General features: G+C 42.4%; 1 protein-coding gene across 2 annotated transcripts in view; it reads left to right on the top strand.

The window, feature by feature from the left end:
- PIEZO2 (piezo type mechanosensitive ion channel component 2) overlaps window positions 1-23,226 on the top strand; it is a 1,179,452-nt gene that overhangs the window by 349,278 nt on the left and 806,948 nt on the right. For both annotated transcript variants that reach the window (XM_078688152.1, XM_078688151.1), the window contains exon 3: window positions 7,533-7,658. In XM_078688152.1, coding sequence (XP_078544278.1) covers window positions 7,533-7,658 — 126 coding nt within the window. The remainder of the gene's footprint in view (window positions 1-7,532; window positions 7,659-23,226) is intronic.

The following is a 23,226-nucleotide window of genomic DNA, read 5'->3' as shown; positions in this document are numbered from 1 at the left end:
CTCGGTAAAATGGCCAAGATGTGTTTAGTTTGACTGCAGCTGGGATTAGGCATTCTTGCTGGCTCTACTGACCTCAAAAGCATTTCCAAGAATATCAGTACCCAGTATGTTTGTTTATGGCTATTTTATTACAGCAGATTAATGTAGAAGCAGGGAAAATTTAAAATGATGTACTGCTTTTTCAAGCAGGTTTTCATGCTACTTTTTCTGCTGCTTTAAATAACACTGATTGCATTGTATCGGAATTTGTGTAACTTTTTCCAACCCATTGCGAGGCACAAATGGGTTGTAGGAGGTAATTTAAGTAGCGCCACGGTATGTAAAACATGTAGTAGTGCTTCATACCGCTGGTGAGGCCATCCGGAGCTCCAATGTGCATTTGTTCTTGGAGGCTCTCGGAGTGCGTGTGTGAAAGGGTGTTAGTTGTAGAGTAGGCCATATAGACCATGTTTGATAGGGCGAGTGAGGTTTGAGGACAGGGTGTAGGCAGCATACGCTTAATGTCACTGCACAGCAGGAGGTGCTGCAAAGAGTGTCAGAATAGAACCCAGCTGAACGCGTAGTTACTTATTACCTGTATAATAAGTGGAGATAGCCATTGAGCGGTCAACAACTGGGCCACCGGGTAAAAACTTTATACAGTGATAGAGACCCAATCAAATGAAGGCAACTATTTGTTTATTACATATGGTGCCTCCAGAAGCTGCAGGGGCCCAGCCCACTAACTAGATCCAGTGTTAAGCAGTCTGAGAGTATTACATATGGTGCTCTCAGGACCATTAAGCTCAAGGGACTGGTAAACGAAGAAGAGTTGTTATACATTGAGGGGCGGTGCGTCACATTGCGTGATGCACCGGTGGTGCAACCGGCTGCGTGATATTTACAAGCACAGGTAAAGCCACCCTGCGTGGCTTCACCTGTGCTTGTAAATATTGCCCTTTTTCACGCAACACTTTGCGTGTTATGTTGTGACATGGTGTTGCTGTGGGTGTTCCCACGCAACACCCATGTCCACTGTTGCATTTCCAGATTTACGAGCAATTGTAAATCTGGAAATGAGTAAGAATGCTACGCCACCCTAAGGGCGGCATAGTGCGGTTCGACGAGGAGAAATGTTTTCATTTCTCCTCGTTTTTTCCTCTTCCAATGTGTGCTGCATTCTACAGCACGCATTGGAAGAGGAAATCACCTCAATTGATTGTTTTTGTGCAGGAAGGTGCCCCTTCCTGTACAAAAACAATCTCCCAATGAGGCAGGCATCCTTGCAACATGGTGCAAGGGTGCTTGCGCCGGTGCATGGCATCAGTTTGTGCACCAGGGAAGTGGGAAGCACAGAGATGCAACATATTGTTGTAAATTTGTTGCATCCCTGTGCTTTGAAACTAACGCAGCACGGCGCAGCAAAATGACTTGCGGCACCGCACTGTGTTAGTTTCTTGGAAATCTGCCCTTTAGAATCTACGCAGGTACAACACCGCTGGATGTGTAGAGAATGAGATGAAACATAAAAGAGTGTCTGTTTTACCTGCCCTAGTTTCACTACAACTTCGAGTGGCCACACGGTCGGCGGGTTCTTTGGATTATCCCACAGGCGCATTTGATGCTTTTGCGCACAGTTGGAAAGGACTCGCCACAAACGAGACCCAGAACCCTTGCACTGCCGTCGTCGGCCACATTACATATAAAAGTTACTATCCTGCTCCTGTTTTCCAGGTAAAGAAAGTCTATTATGAGACTTTAAATTAACTGAGCCTTTCTAGCTTCCGACCAGAAAGAGCTATATGGCTAAGAAAATAAGCACTTCCTGCACTGTAAAAGAACCAAACCGGTGAAGCCTTCCTGTGCTAAAACATGGACACACCTTATAACTCCAATGACCAGGCCTTTGACACAGTGCTTAATTTGTTCAAAAATAAGTCCCGGGGCTCTCGTCAGGCAGCCACTGCAGCTTGCTCCACACATTGTCCCTGCCAGCTGACAATGCCAATGCCAACACAACTACTAACCGTCAAACTCTTGCAAACGTGACAATTCATACTATTCCAGGCCCCCAAAGCTATAAGAATGTTTTGGGAGGCAGGTATTAGTCATTGTAAATATAAATTTAACTAATAAACAGTTGTTGTTGTGCTCATACCTAAATTAGCCATACAGCACCACAATGTGGCAAACTTTCATAAGCACAGGTGCTGGCATTGAGGTGGCGGTGCCAAGCACCAGAAACCACTAGCTAAAATTAAGCACTGCTTTGACAAAACAAGTCCTTGCCTCTTTCTCCAGTGCATTTGACTCTGTACTCGTACATAGGGCCTAATTTAGCAAGTCTTTTTTTGTAGCTGAAAAGCCTGTGATTCATAAAAACTACAAACTGTGTCACCTCAAAAAGGCAAGTTGCAAAGTACACATTGTAAGTCAGGAATTACTTTTTGACTCCCAAAATTCCTTTTGGGACTGACTGAGATTCTGTCGGACTTGAATCAAATGCTAGACTCATACAATAATTACATTTCACAGTTTTGACAGCAGCCAATATCCTCCCCGGGATGATGTTCTGAATGGGAGAGCACAAGAGAGGATTAATAAACTTCGTGAACGAGGTTGTTTTTTCATTTTCACATATTGAGCGAGCATATTTTTTTTAAATTGAGTAACGTTTTTAAATTAAAATATGACAGGGGACTGTTATATTTAAAATGTATCAATTTAGTAGAAATGGATATGATCATTATTATGTTTTTAATTCATAGCTCTCTACTCCCTAAAGGTTATCCTCATCAAAAAGTTACATTTTTGTTTTGCCATTTAGCAGGTACTGATTCAGGTATAATTCCATTATTTTGATTCAAGATATTCAGATAAACCTTTCTTTCATGATAGTTCTCAAGTTTTGGGATTTTCAGTGGAGCAGTTTGGCGTTATGACCATGATCGGGTGCCAGACCTTCCACATACCGGTAAATCACTGAAACACACCCAAAGCTTCCCACGGTGCTTACAAACCAAGGCACCTGGATTCCCAGTTATGACAAATCTGACCGATGTTTGGCCCTAAAGCATCATTGCTATGTTCTCAAACCAATGAATGCTTCTGACCCGGGGTGAGTGTTTGGAGATGTTTCGTGGAGTTGGAAGCATTTCAGCAGTAAGATCTTAGCAAACTTATAGCAGTGATCAAACCTCAACATCAGCTGATGGTCCCATGCATGAGGTCAGGGCTGGCCTGGGAACCCAAAGCAGCCCTGCCAATTTTCTCGGACCAGCCCCTGCGGTCTCCAGGGAGGCTGGAAACAAATGATTGCTGCTTTGTTACTGGGGGCTGATATTGCAGCACAGCTGGAAAACCGGCTCCCAGTAACAAAACCAGCCCCCACCCTTCCGGCCTCCCAGGGAACTGCACGATGCACGGTACGGCCAGTCCAGTCCTGTGTGAGGTAGTGAGCAGTAGCTCGGAAGCCCCTGGGCAGTGTTGACAAACAAGGAGAATAGGATCCGGTGCAGAGAGGAACATGCCTATTGTTTCCCGTTTTGCTTCTAACATGCTAAGGAAGGAGTAAACTATAGACAATTTTAAATATCATATCTATGTTAGTGCCTATATTTCCACTGTAAGGTAAGGAAAAATCATGGGTTCAGAATTTGAATACAGACATTCCAAGTGAGTTTTATGTTACAGCCTTTCCATTCCTTGACAAAGGTAAATCAAACCAGAGAGACCTTGGTTTTTATCTGGGTGAAAATTAGACAAGTAGCGAAGCTATTGTGCTTTGTGGTGAATACCTTTCAGCCACCTGGTTGGTTGGTTGTGATGGCTCATGCACTAAGATTGAAGGCTGTCTGCTGCATTACGCGTGTGCAATGATAGCCTCCAACATTTTTGAAAGGGTTTTAGCAGACTTCCCTTTGTGGGTGTTGCCCCATTCCTTCCAAGGGGCATAAACAACGAACCCTTCTAACCCTCTTTCAATGTCTCTTCTGAGCATCATATGTCTAAGACAGCCTAAGGGATTGGTTATATCATGTAGTTATTGTAGTTGGTTTTGAAAAAAAATCAAAACATTGTTGTTTTCCTCATCAGAATCAAAGGAGCCATTTAGAGTTTGGCTGATATGGGGCATCTTCCAAAAAACCTGAGGATGCCAGGTCTGACAATCTCCTAGTCCCCGCTGCATTTAGAGGTGAGGAGCCACAAGGGTTTTGCTGGTGGAACCTCAGGCAGCTCTGCCAGCAAAAAAGATTGACCCAGTGGTCCAGCCTCCACAGCAGGAATTAGTTTGTGGAATACAAACAATCAGTGCTCCTGACAAGCAAGAAGGGTTCTCTGCCCACCTTTGGGGCCATCAATTGTTTTTGCCTGTATCATAGGTCAGGACAACCGTCACTGGACTAGCATGCCCAAACAGTAGAATCAATGTCCCCGCATGTTGGAAACAGCCCTTTCTGCAGGGTCACCCTAAAAAAATGTCTTGCCTGCTCTTCCTCTTTTTCTGACATTGTTTTTGCTGGCTTTAGGATTCTGGACACTTCACCACTGCTAACGATTGCTAAAGTGCATATGATCCGTACTCAAGGCATGGTAACACTGGCTTATCTACAATTTACTTATGTCCCTAGTACAGTGCACTATATGTTACAGTGGCCTGTAAATTAAATGCTATTAGTGGGCCTGCATCACTGATTGTACCACCCACTCAGTAGCCGTTTGAACATGGCGAATGCCTGCCACTGCAGAGCCAGTGTTTACAGTTTTAAACTGCCATTTTCGATCTCGCAATTTAACCTACGTGCCAGGCCCAAACATTCCCTTTTATTACATATAAGTCACCCCTAAGATAGGTCCTAGGCAGCCCTATGGGCACGGTGCAGTGTTGTTACAAGGTAGGACATGCATGTTTGAATTTTACATGTCTTGGTAGTGTAAAACTGGTAAATTCGTTTTTCAGTAATGCAAGGCCAACGTCTGGGTTGGGTGACAGCTGGGCTTTGTGCATTCCCTCTAGACAGCCACACAAAGGGAGAAGGGGTGTGACATTTGCATCCTGATGGCACTTTACTAGGCTAATGGGCTTCTTGAGGTAGATTGGGAGGGTGCATCTGACACTTGCACCTAAATATGGCTGTGCCTGTCCCCACACAAAGAGCTGCACACTCCCCTGTAGTGAGTCTGGAGCCAGGGCAGGAAATTCATGGACCTTGTCTTGTGATCTTCAAAGGCTTCTTTGACCCCCCCCACACACTTCAAAGGCACATTTGGGTATAAGTACTGGACCCCTGAAACCACTTTCTTGAAACCAAGAGCATTCTGCCTGCAGGAGGGGCTGCCACTTTCCTAACTGATTGCTGTGTTGGGCTGCTGATTTATATGCTGATGTCGGAGGGACTACTACTTTGCTACCTGCTCTACAGTGTTGGCCTGCTGCCTGCTGCTTCTTACCTGGGTGTGAGAGGGACTGCACCTGCTTTTTGAATTTCTCCAAGGGCTTGCCTCCTGTACTCTGAAGTCTCAGGGTCATAAAAGACTTCTTGCAACTCTGCCATCTGTGAATCCTACCTTTTCCCGAGGTGCCCCCTCCAGTCCTGGGCCTAAGAAGGGGATTCTGCAGTTGCTTCTGCAAAAATCGGTGCTTGTCACCACTGTGCTGATCATAATCAACGCAGTGCCCTCAGATGCTAACGCAGTGCTGGTCCGAGGACATCCCTGCGTGGCTCGACGACCATACATTGACCGGACTATGAAGTTAAAAAATGACAGAATGCCAATACGAGGTCCCGACTATGAGGCTCGATGATAATGCAGCACCGATCTAAAGACACTGCTGCAAGGCTCGACTTAGATGCGTCGACCAGACTGTGTAAATTAGAACCAACGCATCGAGTATACGATGTCAATGCTTGTGCCATACAAAGGTACTTTTTCAGCAGCCCCTGTGTGGGTCCTTTAGCAAGCCTGCCCCCTATTCCGGTCAGTTTGGAACTTTCGATTTACCCTGGTCTAGCGCGACATCAAGTAACCTTTTTGCGCTATTGAGTTCTAAGCACTGTTTTGGGATTTAATCTTTAAAAATTGATATCTTCTGTCTACTTATTGGATTTTTGTTTGTCTGGTCTTGTTTTGCCCAGATAAATATTTCCTATTTTTCTTAACTGGTTTGGAGTCTCTTGTGGTGTTTTTACTCTGTTACTGTAATTACAGTGTGCACAAATACTTTACACATTGCCTCTTAAGTTAAGGCTGACTACTCCATGCCAAGCTATCAGAGAAGGAGCACAGTTTAAATTAGGTATGGATTAGTGTGTGTTGAGACAAGGTGACCAAAAGTTATCCCATAGTTTTAAATCTTGGAAAACCTAGTAGAATTGCATATTGATGATATACTTATTGATTTACACATTTTTAGTTTGATTATTCCCCATTGGCGTTGGTAATCTTACCTTTACTATTTTTCTTGAAATATAATTTTTCTTTATAGAATAAAAGTTTAATAAAAGCCCAGTTTGCTGTAAACCAATGCATATACTTTGAATTGCATAAGGAAATTAAGTGCCATGTTAGAGTATGGTAATGACCACGGGTAATTACAGCTTACAGAAACTTTGAAATCCGAGTGCCCCAATACTAAAGATGATATGGTAAGAATTCTTTTGAGTATTAAGCTCCACACATCTTTTAACAACTTCTTATAATAACATTCTCTCTATATCAAGACAGGGCTTTGTCAAGCCATTAGAATACACCCACATTTGCCTTTTAGAACACAAGGCTGCCAAATTGGTCCACGTTTTCAGTTTCAGGCTTTCCCTCTGCAAATACATTTCATCCAGTAAGTTTGTCCTATGATGTCAAGATGCACGGATTTGTTTTTGAAAGCTATTGCATCAGTAAACAGTGCCTGATTTATATGTAATAATCTGGTAACCCTTCTTAATGAATGTATTCAAATAAACGATAACTTGAGATCTTCCAGTTCATTGAATGACGAGTTACTGGTCACAATCATGTGAAGTTAGTTATTTGAATCTCATGTTAACAAAGGTGTCAGTTTCAACTACGATATGAGATTCAACTAACCTGTCAGTTTTAACATTGGTGTGCATTTTAACAGATGCGCTGAGTTCTATTCAGAATAATTAGCTTGTTATTTCTCCCAATCATTAATGTCAACTAATTTATTGCAGATATGAATCTCATGGATCTACTTAACAAATGTCTTATGTCCTATAAAAGAAGTCATAATGAAAGACTCAACATTAAATGTGGTCTAAATTTGGTCCTCACTCATTGCTAGGGAGGGAACCGAAAAAGAGACCCATATCAGGAGAATATTCCCACACCAGATATCATCGTCCAGATATTTCTCATCTTGTATATTAATATCCACCTTAGTTATGTAATAGAAATGGCCATGAAGGATTTATTATGCATGGGCTGTCAAGTCTTGCTTGAATTACAACATCCATATCAACATAATTTAAAAATAAGTCAATGGCGAGGTTCACATGTGTTTACAACCTGTTTTTGTTCTCCCTTTCTTCTAGGCCACACAGGACGGTTATTAAAATCCTTATGTTTTTCCAGTTTTTCATTCCTACTTCTTAACATCATATTTCAAATCACAGTTTCCAGTCTTGAGGCAAGAAAAAATATTGAGCCAAATTATAACTGTGAGTATGCTGGTGTTTCTACCTTCTGTTGTTTGCAATTGTGTTAATATTATTAATTTGGTACTGCTTTGTATATCTTGATCCGTGATCTTTTGAGATTCAAAATTTGTTTAAGAGGTATATCCACTTGTGAATCATGGAATTGCTAAGACAAATATAGGGAAAACGTTTGTATACATGGCTCACTTCTTTATTATCTTAAAAACTCTATAAAGTATAGTGTTGGTAAACACTTTAGCATTATTCACAAAAGCACTTTTCAAGATGCCCTTAGATGGAGATGATTTAATCCTATTCTGGTTCTCCTGCTTGTAACAAATAACGTTAAAAATAGTTTCCCCTAGAGGAAACACCAATACGTTTGAAATGCTTGTTTAAAAGACTACTATAAGCAGGAGACTTGTGACTCCACCACCATCCTAAGAGACCATGCTTACTGGTAGTGGTTGAATAGAAAAATGTCAGTGTCACAGACAGCCGCAAAATATCCAGAGCCAGTTGCCAAATGAGTACTAAATCCCTCTAGTATATGAGGTGGGGGACTGAATTAGCGTGAAACGTGCAATTGGTATACAAAGCATCTTCATGAATGCATCAAATACAAGCATGTATGTATGTAGGTAACAGCTTTTTGTATAGTACAAGCCCAGTAGAAAGTTAGGGAAGCCCTGCACATGATGAAAGATGTGAATACAGCAAATGTGTAAATGGAAGGGGACTTCAAATATCAAGATTAAAGCCACCCTCTTCCCTATAATTAATTTTCCTACATTTATTGAAAGTCTCGCTGCTTTCCACATGATGTTTAATTTGTAATCTCTGCAGGACAGAATAAGAACATGGAGATATATCTAAAAGAATACTTATGATAAGGCCAAGTCCTATCAAAGGACATGTAAGCAATACTCCCTTATCCTCAATCTCCCCGAAACCTGAATCATTCATCCTCCAACTTCTTTACCGTGTTTTATTGCTCCCTAGATAAGTTCCTGTTATATGAGTAGGCACATGTACGTACAGACAGACATTTCATCTGTTACATTCTAAGTGACATCCATGCCAAGACCATTTGAAATTCAGGTATACTTTTATAGCTCCAATGAAATGACCTCACAATCAGTCTGTCACTATTACATTATTAATAAAAAAAAATGGATTTTAAGCTGCAATGTCAAAAATTCTCCATCAGCTCAATTACTTCCAAAGTATCTATGCGTGTAGTGGGACAACCGAAGCATTTAGAACTACTGAGCCATTTGAAAGCCATATATATCCCTGGTGTCCAGTTAACATTACGTAGCACTATTAAAATTCACTTAAAAAAGGACAAACTCCCAACCTTTTAATTTGTTAAAGGTAGCATTGTGCTTGGTTGACATTTAGTAATTATCCAAAATATAGCTCGTCTAGCACGTCTAGAATGTGTTGAACTGCCTAGTTAAATATTTGTATTCTATCAAATATATACTACTAAACTAAATGTGAATTCAGCTCTTAATTTTGTCGGCATCAGTTATTTATGAATCAGCTGATTTTCTACCTTTGTATATTTTAGTGGTGTCAGAACCTCTGACAGAGGGCTACGGGGCAAGAAAGGTTTGCTAGGCCCAACCTTGGGGATCATGGCATCTTACTCCTGCTGTCCCAACACCCAACCGACTATGGGTCCTGATAAACTGGGCCAAGCACTACCCCTTCAGCACTTTACTCTCAGTGGTAGCATGGGTCGATCAGTCCAAAGCTCTTCTGGGATGTAGGTTTAAGGGGTACCCAAGTACAAGACTCAAAAGTAACTGCATGAACTGAATGTCCAGTTAAATATTGGCTTTAGTGATGAAAGTAGCATTTAATATATAAACACAGAGAGTATTAAAACCGTACACCAAATAATATCTGCAGTCTCTTACGGATGGTGTTTTAGTGTTGTCCAGGACTCTATCTCCAAATTCCTTTCCCCGTCTAGTGGGACTGGTTATTAATAATAGAGGCGACTTTCTGATTTGGCCCACACTAGTCACCACATGACAAAGACTGAGTTTGACCGTAAGAGTCAACTTCAGAACTGCTTTGTGCTTAGTTCTTGTAAGTCTCCAGGATGCCTGGTGTTCTAGAACAGTCCTCTTGACATGACGCTCTTGAGTGATGAACCTTACTTTATGGCACCCCCAACTGGCATATGGGATCGCAATGGAACAGGTGCACCTGGCATATGGGGGTCACCGACTTCACATCACAAGGGTGATAGCCATAACTTCACAGTGGTCCTCACCTGGCATAAAGTGGTCACTGACTTTACACAGCAACATGCGAAGACCCTAATTTCAGAGTGGCCCCACCTGGCATACGAGTGGTTGCCAACTTTACATAGCAAGGGTGCCAGCCCTAATTTCATGGTGTCCCACATAAAGGGATTGAACATCACGCATTGAGGGTGGCACCTCTAACCACCACTTGGTATACAAAGGTCACTGATTTCCAGAAGACGAGGTGGATGGCCTGCACTCTCACCAGACGTCTCACACTTTGCTCAATGGAATTCACTCAAAAGGATCCTCTCTGGACTTCGTTCCCTTCAGGTGTTCCACTCCCTCTCAAAGGGTCCACTGGCATTGGCAGGCAGGGAGAAGGCTGGTTTTCCAGGCTCAGGGGAAGTAGTCTTGTCTTCCTAGGTGATGGTCCCGCACCCAGCAGGGAGAATAGTAGACCTAGGATCCTAGGGCCAGATGTACGTAAAGTACATTTACCGATTCTAAAATACCGAATTTTAACGATTCGGTATTTTAGAATCGGTAAACGCTATGTAGCAAAAAAATCTGTAAAAATTACCGAATTGTTAAGATTCGGTATTTACCGAATCGGTATTTACTGATTCAGTAATTGCCATTCATTCCTATGGGCCTGGAGGCCGATAGGAATGAATGGCAATTACCGACTCAGTAAAATGGGGGACACATTCAAGGGTGCCAGGGTGTCACTTTGACACCCTGTTGCACCCCTGAATCGTGCTTGTGTGCAGATGTGGCAGACATACATGCCCTAAGGGCATGTATGTCTGCCACATGGCACAGCTGAAAATGCACTGATTTGCATTTTCAAAGGTATTCTTTATTTACCACCAACTTATATTTGGTGGTAAATAACGAATCTTAAAATGGGAAAAGCACTCATTTGAGTGCTCCCTACATTGCAAATTCGGTAATTTACCGATTCAGTATTTTAAGGAATCTGTAATTTACCGATTCCTTAAAATACTGAATCGGTAAATTACCGAATTTGCAATTTAGGCCACCTACATCCAAATGCCCAATACCGGTCGGTAACGGCCGAAATTCGGTAATTGGGCCACCTACATCTGGCCCCTAGTTCTGATTATGGCAGCTAGAAGACTTGGTAATTTTCTTTCAACACTGGTGCGCATCACTGTTGAAAAAACTTGTGGAACTCTTGTCCATATCCAGACCAGATGTCATTTAGTGTTTTGGCCTTTTAAATTTGTGTTGTGAGTGTTGACTCCTTTGGAGTAGCTTCCCCTCTGTCCTGTTCTTTGTCAAACAGATGGTCTGCCATCCTTTAATGAACTATGCCTCATAAAGGCTCAAATGCCTACACCCTCCATTCTATTATGATTCCCTGGTCCTTCAGTGCCAACCTTATCATACCCACTATCTGACAATGAGCCTAGGCTCCACTGAATAGTAACTCCTCCTTGAATAAAAGAGACTTTTGGTGCGTACAGAGAAAGCTCTTCGCCCCTTACCTCTTTGTGTGTGTTCCCACCCCAGCCCTCAGTTATGTCAACAATCCACATCTCCTGCCTGGCGAGTTGCAGTTCTCACCTCCAACTAGGATTTCTAGGCCCTGGGCTTCCAAAATGTAACCTACACACCGCCATGTCATGTCATGTACCATTCATAGGCACACATATATGTCAGCATGCACAAGCAAGCATCATTTGATGCATGATGATACATACAATACATCATGGAAGCCAAAGGTGAGGTAAGTACACAAACAACTACAGAACTTTACATGACTGGATCGGTAACCACCACTCCCCTGACACAGGTAACAAGGCCTGTTAACACTACTGACAACTATAAAACATAAATCGGGTATGCTGCCATCGCAGCGCTTGTCTCACTTAACTCCTGTCAAGGGCTAAAGTCCTCTACCACAAAAAGTGTAGCACTTGGGGAATGCTTTCTGGTCTAAAAATACTACAATACCATTAGACAGACCTATGACATGGCGCACATATGTGTGATTCGTCTTTGACCATGACCAAGTATCAGTACCAGTAGTTCACATGTCCATGCAGAGATGCCTTACATTACAATGCATGGGACTTTTCCATCCCAACAACTGGCTTCATTAAAAATTAGTTATACAGTGGTAATCCTTACACCTGTGTCATATTTAAACAAGGTACCAATGGGAGAAAGGTGTGAGGTATGGTTGGAATAGAAAATTGCTATTTCTTTTTAGTAAGGCAGTGCCTGCGGAAATCTCACCACAGTCACTTAATCTGGTCTAACATAAACTGTGTAATGTCTGTTCACCTTACTGGAAACTGCAACATTTTTCAGAAATATAAGATGACAATTAGAATACAACAAAAAAAGATAGTCAATGCTAAATTTGGCATTTCTGTAGATGTTTAAGTACATTCGATTTCATTTGTTGCAAACAGAATTGTGCATGAATTCTGTACAGAAATAATTGTATAGCTTTCGTTTTTCACTCTAGATGCTTTTCTTTAAATGCTGAATATATTATGCTGGGGTGTTATATATTGGTATTATTTCAAACAAAACGGTTCTATATTTGAGTCAGTTCGAAGCTTAAAGGTTGCATGGCTCCTATACACTTTGATCAAGGAAACACTTCTATTTTTTAATGTGGCACTTCATACCTTACTTCTGCCTTTTCTCAGCAATATACACATATGTTACTATTAAGCCATTTAATAGTACTCAATTTACATTAGATATCAGGCGATATTGTGAAACGCTGAATTAAAGATTGTTGATTCAAACCCCTGCATAGATTGAAAGCTCTTTCAATGATTCAAAATAGTTAATGTATTTAATGCCTATTTTAAACGTGCCTACCTTTCACATTTACATTCTCTGGACCCGCTTAGCTCAGAACTAGGAAATCTAATTTATCAAACTATACTGCCAAATGAACATTTTCAAGCATTACTCTTGTAGGATCAGGCCTACATTTTGGGTAAATGTTTGGCTTATTAGGAATATACAAAGATTTCTAGGAGTATTTCTGGGAATCTGCGGCTGTAACAAGTAGAAATGTCAAGCCACAGCGCATTTGCATTTCATACACTATTTTTAGCCCCTGTGACACACCCTGCCCCTTCCCCAACACCAGAGAACCTGTTTCCCCACCCATTTTTGGAAATTCTCTCTTGTTTCCCACTGACAAACAGATTTACTCTTCCCATTAATGCAATTAAATATCTGACCAGTGAAGGCTTTATGAATGTCCATATTGGGGACACTCTGGCCATTAATTTCGAGTATGGCAGAGGGGTAACCTCGGGGGGAACATCTCTGCCATATTACGAGAGGCCTGATATTTCTGGACCTGAAAATACTAAAGGACTGATTTAATTGTTGGTGCATAGAGTAATTACCATCGCTTTGGCAGGGTACTTTACTACCGCCATGGTGAGGGTACTTCACCTGCCATATCGATAGAGGTCCCCTGCTCCTGCGTACATCTCTAGCATGTCCAGGAACCGCAGTCACAGCAAGTTTCTGGAAATGCATTGTAAGATTAACAGACAGCTCCATCAACTTGATGGAGACATACATTCAACTTACATCTTTTTCTTAATTTCAAAAAGAAAATCCCAAAGCAGGATTCTCTTTTTGAAAAAAACCCAACAATTACCCCCCTTGCATTGGGAGCATTCTCCCATGGTGTGGGGGTCATTTAAAAGTTTTCACTGCCGCTTACAGTCAAGTTTTTCATAACGGTGACTGGCAGTGAAAACAGGCCATGTATCCTCCCAGTCTAAACACATGGCCAAATCTCGGTCAGCCCTTACTTAGTTGGGCCGTGGGAAGTGTGTAGATGCGGTGGAGTCTCCACCATCTATACACTGAAGGTCCGGCTGACTCTAAATGAGGTGAGGGAACCTTCATGTTGGTGGGAAGGGAAGTGTTGCAACACAGTACCCTTTCCACCAACAAATAAATCAGCCCTGAGGGCTTAAATCAGCAGATCCTGATTACATCAACTGCATCTGAAGAGGGCACAGGCTGCAGGCAGAGACACAACCCTGCCATGGCCAGCTCCCTCCAGCATATCATGGGAGAAGACATCGTTCCCAAAGGCAAGCTGCAACCTCCTCTCACCCTGGAGGCACTCCCTGGCTCCTAGTATCCCACCCCTATGACACTCATGAGCCTGCCTGCTGATATGTGGTAAATGTCAGCAGATTATTCACCGGAATAATGAAAAACAGTAGACATGATCTAGTAATTGGAGGTATGCTTGGTTATTCTCCACTCTGGAGACAAAAACCTGTAATGGCTTGATGCTAGAGGTCCTTTGTTGGTGTTCACTAACTTTTTCAAGTGACATCACCATGAGGTGCCTAAAAGGCCACCTATGTGAGCAGATCTGCTCAACCAAAAGATTTAACAACTGTAGCAAAGTTGACTGCACTTGTAAATCATTACTAGAAACATTTTTGTCGGACCAATTACAATTTTGTGTGGGCGAGCAAAAAAATTTTTTACTGGTGGTTCCCTACAACAAAATTAAAAACATAAGGGTTAAACAATGGACCATGCTTCTCTTTTCCACCAACGTGTATCAGCTCTTGAAGATTGCTCCTACAGTATCAGGTACCTTCAGGACTGAGGGTATTACATCAAATGTTGTGAAACAGTCCCTTATTCTTAGGGCATGTTATTCAAATGCATTCAGTATATCCTTTATTTTTTCATAACAATGGGGCAGCAGCAGTGAAAGCACCTCTTCTCCTTAGAACAGGTACATCTTGGGCAGGAACGGTGCAAGCTTCCCTCCTTCAGAAGACAGACTGAGCTAGGGAATCAGCAGCACACGGTTCCCCATTACAGGACAGGTACAAATCAGAGAATGCTTTGCTTCCCCACAGAACAGCAGGTACAGCACGGCAGTAGCAAACCAAGCTGCCCTCTCTCAGCAAAAAGTAGCAAGTGTAAACTTCCAGTCCATAAAGACCAGATCCAGCAAGGCAGACTAGTCCAAGCTTTCATCGCTCACAGACATGTGCAGTTAAGGCAAGAATGACATGTTGGTTACAGACAGATCTTTGGAGCAGGTGCCTAAGCTGCTGAAACTAATGGGAAGGTGGATGGATGCGTAAATACGTGAGTTCTGACACCATTCTCACTTAGGTTGCATTTCAAGGCAGCATCCTGAAACCTCTGCTTCTGTCACATGGGGACCTGCTGCTTGTGTCGATTCTTTGGTTTTCCATGTAATGAAAAGTAGCCGTTATGTGGAAGGTAATTGTTTTTGGAGTAGTCCAGCCAAAGTCTAAGTAACTATGCTAAGACATGCACACGGGTCCAACCTTTCTAAACGTTTTAAATGCTGTGCAATCTCAGCCTCGGTGAGGCATCTTGTTCCAAATGTTAACCCCTCCCACGCTCATGACGAGCTCAGCTCGTCATGAGCCATGGTTCTCGTGTGCTCATGAGGAGCTCAGCTCGTCATGACCGTTAGAACGCTCGCACGCTGGGCAAATTCCCCTGCTGTGCGAGTGTTCTAATGAAACGGGTGTGGTCATGACGAGCTCAGCTCGTCATGAGCACCGGGGTGCTGTGTGCGCCCCCCCTCCCCCAGCACGGCAGGGGAATGACCCCAGCAGCCAAGGGGTTAAGGATCACCACTGCAGAATAATTTAAAAAAAGAGCATTCTGTGCCTATGCACAGAGTGTAGGAAAGCTTAAAAACCATTTTAAAGACATTGCGCCGTGTACAGTCCATGCACTAAATTGAGAACACCATAAATGCATTCAATTGGAAACGTCATAAGCATATGTCTCAGCTGCAATCAACACTGTTTACAAACAAAGGGCCTGTGTCACAGAGGTAAACTTACACTTTTGTATCTTTGCGACTGTGGAGTCTCTGCACATAAATAGATAGGATAGTTCTATCTTTTTTTATGTGCGGCAGCTCTGCAGTCGTAAAGATACTACTAGTAAAATACCTTTGTGAATAGCAAATAATTAAGTAATTGTAATTGTAATTGTAATTGCATTTATATAGCGCTTACTACCCCTGACAAGGCGTCGAAGCGCTTTTTCGACGGGTAGCACGCTACTCCGGGACCCACAGAGGATTAGTGTTGAATTAGTATAGTGAAACATGCAAGTACATTTTAAGTGGTGGATAGGTTAATCAGTTATTTGGATTTGGAATGATAGCAGAAGGATAGAGTAGGACAAAGGTTTGTATTTATTTATCGCTCGCTTGTTGACGCATGCTATTCAGGGAGCCTATAGAGGATTAGTGGTGAATTAATATGGTGAAATATGAGGTAATTTCAGTGGTGGATATTAGTCTGTTACTTGGAGTGAGAAGGATAGCGGATGGATAAAAGGGGAAGAAAGATTTGCATTCATATAGCTCTTGTTACCCCTGATGAGCGTTGAAGCGCTTTTCTGGCGAGTAGCACGCCACTCCGGAACCCATAAAGGATTAGTGTTGAAAATTAGTATAGTATAAATATGAAGTAATTTGAGTAGTAGATATGTTATTCAGTTATTTGGGCAGTATATTAGTATAGTTGAATATGGAATATGGAATTTGAGAAGTGAAACATGTTAGTCTGTTAATTTTTATTGAAAAAGGATAGTGGAGGGATAAAAGAGTGAAGGATTTTTTTTTTTAAAGTTTTAGCAGTAGGAAGAGGCTTTTGGATGAGTAAAAAGGAGTTTTGGAGGGAAGGAGTCAGAGGGGAGAGTTTCCAAATGTTTGTTTTAGGGGATCGGTGTAGTAAAAAGAGGTGTCAGATGATGCAAGGAGGGGTAGAGCAGGAGAGAGTCTAGAAAAGGGTATTTTGGCAATCGTAGTAGTGGTATGGGGTTTGGGATAAATGAGAGAATGGATGTAGAGGATATATTGATAGATTTATGGGATGAGAGATAGGGTAGTGCATTAGAAGGAGTAGTAGAAAGAAGTTTGAGAGGAGTCAGAAGGTTGGGCTAGAAGATATATTGAGTGAAGTATAGGCTGAGAAATAGGCTAGTGCATTGGAAATGCTAAATTAGAAGAAAGAGATAAGTATATAGATCCATAAGTACATTAAAAGTATATAGATACATAAAAAAGTAAGTATATTTAGATTAAATATATTGATAGAGGCACAGGATGAGAGATAGGGTAGTGCATTGGATATGCTTTTTCAGGAGAAAAGTAACAGACACACAGATCCAAGTACATGGAAGGTACATGGATGTACAATGGAAGTATGTACATGTAGACCAAACATGATTTTTATTTATTGATTATTATTATTAGTATTATTATGTATTTTTTTCTTCTCTTAACAACATAATTGTTTTACATGTTTTATAAAGTAATACACAAAGATAGGTACATATCTATAGTGAAAACAAATGCTTATATACAGAGGGATATGCTGTAAATTTCTATTTCCGTATGGTGCTTATGTGGGGAAGAGCCAGATCTTGAGTAGTTTTCTGAAGATAAGGTGGTTGTCGGTGGATCTTATGTTGGGGGGTAAAGAGTTCCATAGTTTGGCTGCTTGAACAGAGAAAGATGTGCCACCCATTGTTTTTTTCTTGTATGGTGGGATTTTGAGGCGAGATGCTCCTTTAGAGCGTAGGTTCCTTTGTTGAATGTGTTTGGTGATTTTATTCCTGATGAAGAGTGGTCCTATTCCATGTATTGCTTTGTGGGTAATACAAAGCAGCTTGAACGTGGATCTTCTGGCAACCGGTAACCAATGCAGGGCTTTCAAGGCAGGGGAGATGTGGTCTCGCGGTTCGATATGCAAGAGTAGTCTGGCAGCCGAGTTCTGAATCCGTTGTAGTCTGTTCATGGTCGTTAAAGGTGATCCGTGGTAGAGGCTATTGGCGTAATCGAGTTTGGATAGAACAAGGGAGATGGTAGCTTGGACCTTGTGTGGAAATCCCAAATGAGGGAAAATTCGTCGCAGCGTTTTTATAGTAGCAAAGCTTGATCTTGCTAGTTTATTTACTTGGACATTCATCGACAGCTTGGAGTCCATGGTCATTCCGAGGTTTCTTACTTCCTTCGATACTTTAGGCAGTGATCCCAGTTCATCAGGCCATGCGGCAAGCGGTTGTAATTTTTCTAATCGCCACACGTGAGTATTTCAGTTTTTGAAGCATTCAATTTGAGATGGCTCCAAGTCATCCACTGATCCACTGCTCTGAGACAGCTGAAAATTGGTGATTTTCCAATGTCTTTGGGGCATTCTAGTTGAAGGAGTATTTGTGTGTCATCTGCATAGTTGTAGCACGTGAGGTGAAATTTATTGATCAGTACTGGTAAAGACTTCATGTAGATGTTGAAAAGCATGGGCGAGATGATAGAACCTTGAGGGACCCCTGCTTTTGTGGAGTACGGTTTGGACGAGAAAGGTGGGGTGTGGATGACATTAGTTCTGTTTCGAAGGTAGGACGCGATCCAGTCTAGAGCAGTTCCCTCTATGCCGGCTTCATAAAGTCTTTGTTTCAGAGTGTCATGGTCAACCGTGTCAAAGGCAGCTGAGAGGTCCAAGAGGAGTAGCGCAGCAACCCCGTTGCGGTCAACTGTATTCTTTAGGTCATCCCAGATGGCAAGGAGGGAAGATTCAGTGCCTCTTCCCGGACGGAATCCTGTTTGGAAATCTGAAAGTATGTCATTCTCTTCAATGAATTGGGACATCTGGGCGAACGCTGCTCTTTCTATCAGTTTGCCCAGGAAAGGTCCATTTGTAATGGGTCTGTAGTTGTTGGGGTTCAGCGGGTCCAAGTTTGTTTTCTTCAGTAAAGGGCGTATGTATGACTTTTTGAGTTCTTCTGGAAATATTCCAGTAGTTAAGGAATCGTTGATGATTCTTCTTACTGGAATGGCAGCAGAGGTTGTTAAAAGAATTGTCTTGAAAGTTTGTGGCGGGCAGGGGTCAGAAGGGCTGCCGGCAGGCCTGCTTGCTTTGACCAGGTCCATAAATTTATCGTGTGAGATGTGTTGGAAGGAACGGTAAGTGTAAGTGTAAGTGTAAGTTTACCTTTGTAAATCAGACCCAAAGAGCGGTATTGCTTGCTGCTGGTGAGTACATGTGTTGAGGACTGACATAGTTTCCTTAGTATGTTATCTCTGGAAACAAAAATCATAGGATAATTAACTTGAGCAACATTAAATCTGAATAAAAAATAAGGGAAGGGTACACGTAAGTTAAACATTTAGGGGTTATCGGAACGGAAATAGTTCAAAATAAAATTAATGTAAGGGCTCCGTTTAAAAAAAGAGATAATTGAGTTGGGGGATATAGAGGTGCTTGCCCTATTAATTAAAATGTAACAGAAAACTGGAAAGGTACAAATTATTACAGTAAATGAGATAGACAAAAAGGGAAGGAGCGAAATGGTAAAGGTAAAAGGACAAAGAGTGTAATGGACCTGAAATGAACACACAGGGCCGTACTGAAGACAACACCGTTTTTTCAAAAACAGGTGCTAGAATCCCTTCTGAGTCAATGCACAGCAGTGCCTAATTTGAGATGGTTGTTGCTAGTGGAAGCAACAGGACTCATGTTTCTCCTCATCAGAAATTTTCGGAGAGCAAGAGGGGGTAAAACAAAAAAGGATGAGGAAGAGAAAGACTGAAAAACGTTCACAAAGGAAGAAAGATGGAGCCTGCATAAGTGAGATAAATGGACAGAGAGTGTCTGGTAATGGATTAACCCTTTCGCTGCGGCAGCAATTCTGCCGCAGCGCTAAGGGGTGGGGGGGCGCACGGCACTCCGACGCTGGTGACAGAACCGCTCCGTCATGCCCCTCGGGTGGGCTGTGCTTGTGACGGAGCGGTTCCGTCATGGCCCCGCCTGCTCAATAGAACGCGCTGCGCAGGCGCGGCGAGCAGGCCGTGACGGAACCGCTGCATCACCAGCACAGCCCACCCGAAGGGCGTGAGGGAGCGGTTCCGTCACCAGCGTGGGAGGGGTTAAAGTGGCATGTGGTGGATTCAACACTACACTGCCTTGATGTTCAGCTCGCCAACACTTAATAGCGCCAGCCATGGGCATCTGAGCAGAGGTTTGGCCATAGAAACTTAACCCTTTACAAATTAACCACTGGTGCATAGGAGCAAAATATGGTCATATTAGCCACACTTCATGCTGAACTGGGGGTGCTGTGTTTAGAAGTGACATATAGGTTTAAAAGCATCTGCTGGAGAATTCTTTTTGTGACAGGTAACAATATAAATGTCAAGATAACTCTGGTGGTTAATGTTCCTTCTGGTGTGAAGGAATGTTGTCTCTGGCACTTTTGACGCAACATAAAGTAGCAGAGAGGGTTACTATGCCTGCTCCAAAAAGCATGTGCCATGCAGATCACAGATAACATTTCCTATAAACAGATTTACACACGTATGATTCACTGTCTCTGTATAATATGTGTGTGATGTAAAGTGCTCTGTACTGGTATGAGTAGCGCTATAAAACAAATTAAATGCCTGTGGGAGAGGGGCTATGGAGAGATCAGGGGTACTGTTGGAGGGTGATAGTGAAGGAACGGTGAGAAGGACGTCATTGAGCGGCACCAAAAAAGACTGTTGCACTGTGTGCCACCAGTGATAGAGTTGACCCTGATGGTAGAGCCACAGGAATGAACAGTTACGCACTTAAAGTGTTCAGAACAATACACAGGGTTCATAAAAATGTTCAAGTTTGTGTGTTTGCATCTCAGCGTGCCAGACATGAATTTACTCTAATCACCAGGTTGGTTCTCAAACAAAACAGTTATCTGCATTTCGTTGTGTTGTAATAAACTCGGCAGGAAGTGCGACATCCACATAATTGTAGGCTCCATGTAAGCTGCATGTGTGTTTTTGAAGTGCAGGCTTCAATAACGCCTGGAAGGGAGCCACAAACACATCACTCCCTCGGGCCAGGCAGTGATTTCCAGTCACAAGGAATGAGTGCACTCAGTAGTCACGCAGGCACTGAAGTGAGTTCTTTTTTTTTTATTTCAAAATATTTTTATTGAAAGTAAATTTTCCATATACAGAGCAAAACTGAAGTGAGTTCTATCAGAAGGAGTCCTGCTAGATTTGAACTTGGATGTCCTTGACAGATTGGGTTATGCTGCCCACAAAAAGTGTCCTAAAGGATCCATGTTTAAAAGGCCTTTAGGATTTCAGTAACATGACAAGACAGGACCTAATACAACATGGAAGGGCCTGCTTTAGCGATGGTGGCGCCCTGTGCGACAATCTTTTTTGGCACCCCACACCCCATGACCGCCTCCTCGCATAGTCTCACTATCACTAGGCAAAGGATCCCCTAATTTCTCCCCAATCATCATATTATTGCTAAACACAGCACTGTGCCTCTCTCCCCCGAGGTCAGCGCCCCCTCCAAAGGTCAGCACCCTGTGCAGCCGCACCAGTCGCACTTCCCTAAAGTCGGCCCTGTAACATGGCATTGCATAACATGCAACTTATCAAAAGCTTTGATTCAACATCGCTTCCCTAGCTTCGAAAAACTAAATATATCTAATATAAAACAGTATGAATGCAGTATAATGTGCTTAGGGAGAGTGATTGACTTTTAGCGCCTCTCTACATGGTTTATCACTTGCACCTATGACACACCGGTAAACATTAGCACTGCAATGGGGGTTGCCAGCTGAGATGTATGATGTAAAGCAAACTGCCCTTATTCAGTCGAGTGGTAACAGTGCCCTTTACAACTTGTATTGTAACCATGCTTTATGGTTCTTGAGGTGCTTCCTTTGTGGAGCCTTTTATTATTCATCACTCTTGGACCCTAACAAGTGTTATATCCCACCTCATATGTCACTTCGAGGCACTTTCAAACTTCTATTCCAAACAAAGGTCTTGTTCCTACCTCCTTGCATTTTCAATGCTCATGTGACTCATCATTGCCTACCAGTCCTATGTTGTCCCCATCACAGCCCCAAACCTTTTACCACCAAGTGCAAGGCTAGCACATGAATACATTTGTGTGGGTGGTACCTGGCAGAGGACTACATCAACATGTATATTAGGCAGTGGAAATTTCCTGAACTGCCCTGAAATTGTAATAAGTTGCATATATGCATTTGGTGAACTGCATTTTGAGTATAAAGTCACTGAAAGCTCTGCTAGTAGTTTTCATTTGACAATTGCGGCTAAAGGCTATCGCTTCTCTAACTGCTGGCTCTATGTTCACATCATATCTAATGGACCCCTCCCAAAACCAGAACCTCTACGAGTGACCAGATTATGGGGTGTTAATGTTGCCTTTCCCCCAGAGTTAACAACAGCCGGGCTTCCTTTAATTCCAGGGGCACGGAAGTATGAGGATTATGATTTGAACCCATAGAAAGGGAGGATTAATGTGGGAAATCTGTAGTTCCTTGTCTGAATCCCTGGTAATTCCTCATTTTACCCAGTAACTGCTCACAGACGGCACCTGAAAGCTACTTAAATCTGTCGATGAAACCTGACAGCACCATGGTGCTCCAGAAAATTTCATCATTTTCATGTGGCTGCTAATGACTGTTAATGGCCCCATTGAAATGAAAAGGATCCTCCTGTTGAGGTCCACAGAGTTCCGTTTTTTATTACATCCTACATGTGACTTCTGGTGCTTATGCATGAAATCCATTTAATGTAATTTACCGAAATATATGCTAGTTCTGAGCAACAACCGAAGGTGGTTTATAAATAACCTTGTGACTCAACAATGCGTTTCGGTTCAACGCTTAAGGGTCATATATTGCAGAACACATTAATCATTGCCTTTGAAAATAAATTACCAATAATCACTTGAATTCTCATTTTTGAAAGTTAAAACAGCACTATTTAAACAAATCATCACTAAAAAGTTAGTTAGGGGTACACCGTGAAAAGACGCTCTAGTGGTGTGGCTTTCACATGAATGACTACACATCAAGACCACGTGATCCGGAGTGTTAAATGATGCCTTTCAAACCATTTTGACCATGCTCTTCGACTTTATTAAAAGTCGTATTTCGAGATTGGCTGTTGAACGTAGGCCTAGAAGGGCTGGACCCAGTGGTGTAGCAGGGCGGGAGAGTTGTCCTCCTCGTGCTCCACCACGGGTTTTGGGGCGGTGGACCCCTCCCCCGCTCTTACCTGTTGCCATCACAGGGCGGCACACACCCCGACAGCAACAGGCATCAAACGGTCTACCTATGCCACTGGCTGGACCCATGTCCGTTTTTTCAGATTATCCACATAAGATCATTTTACATCAGTTACATCGTGGTGTTTACACCGCTATACCTTTACAACGCGGGTATTACAACAAAAGTCATTACAA

This window comes from Lissotriton helveticus, chromosome 4_1 (assembly GCF_964261635.1).
Source record: "Lissotriton helveticus chromosome 4_1, aLisHel1.1, whole genome shotgun sequence".
Lineage (NCBI taxonomy): Eukaryota > Metazoa > Chordata > Amphibia > Caudata > Salamandridae > Lissotriton > Lissotriton helveticus.
This window is presented reverse-complemented; position numbering and strand designations above follow the sequence as displayed.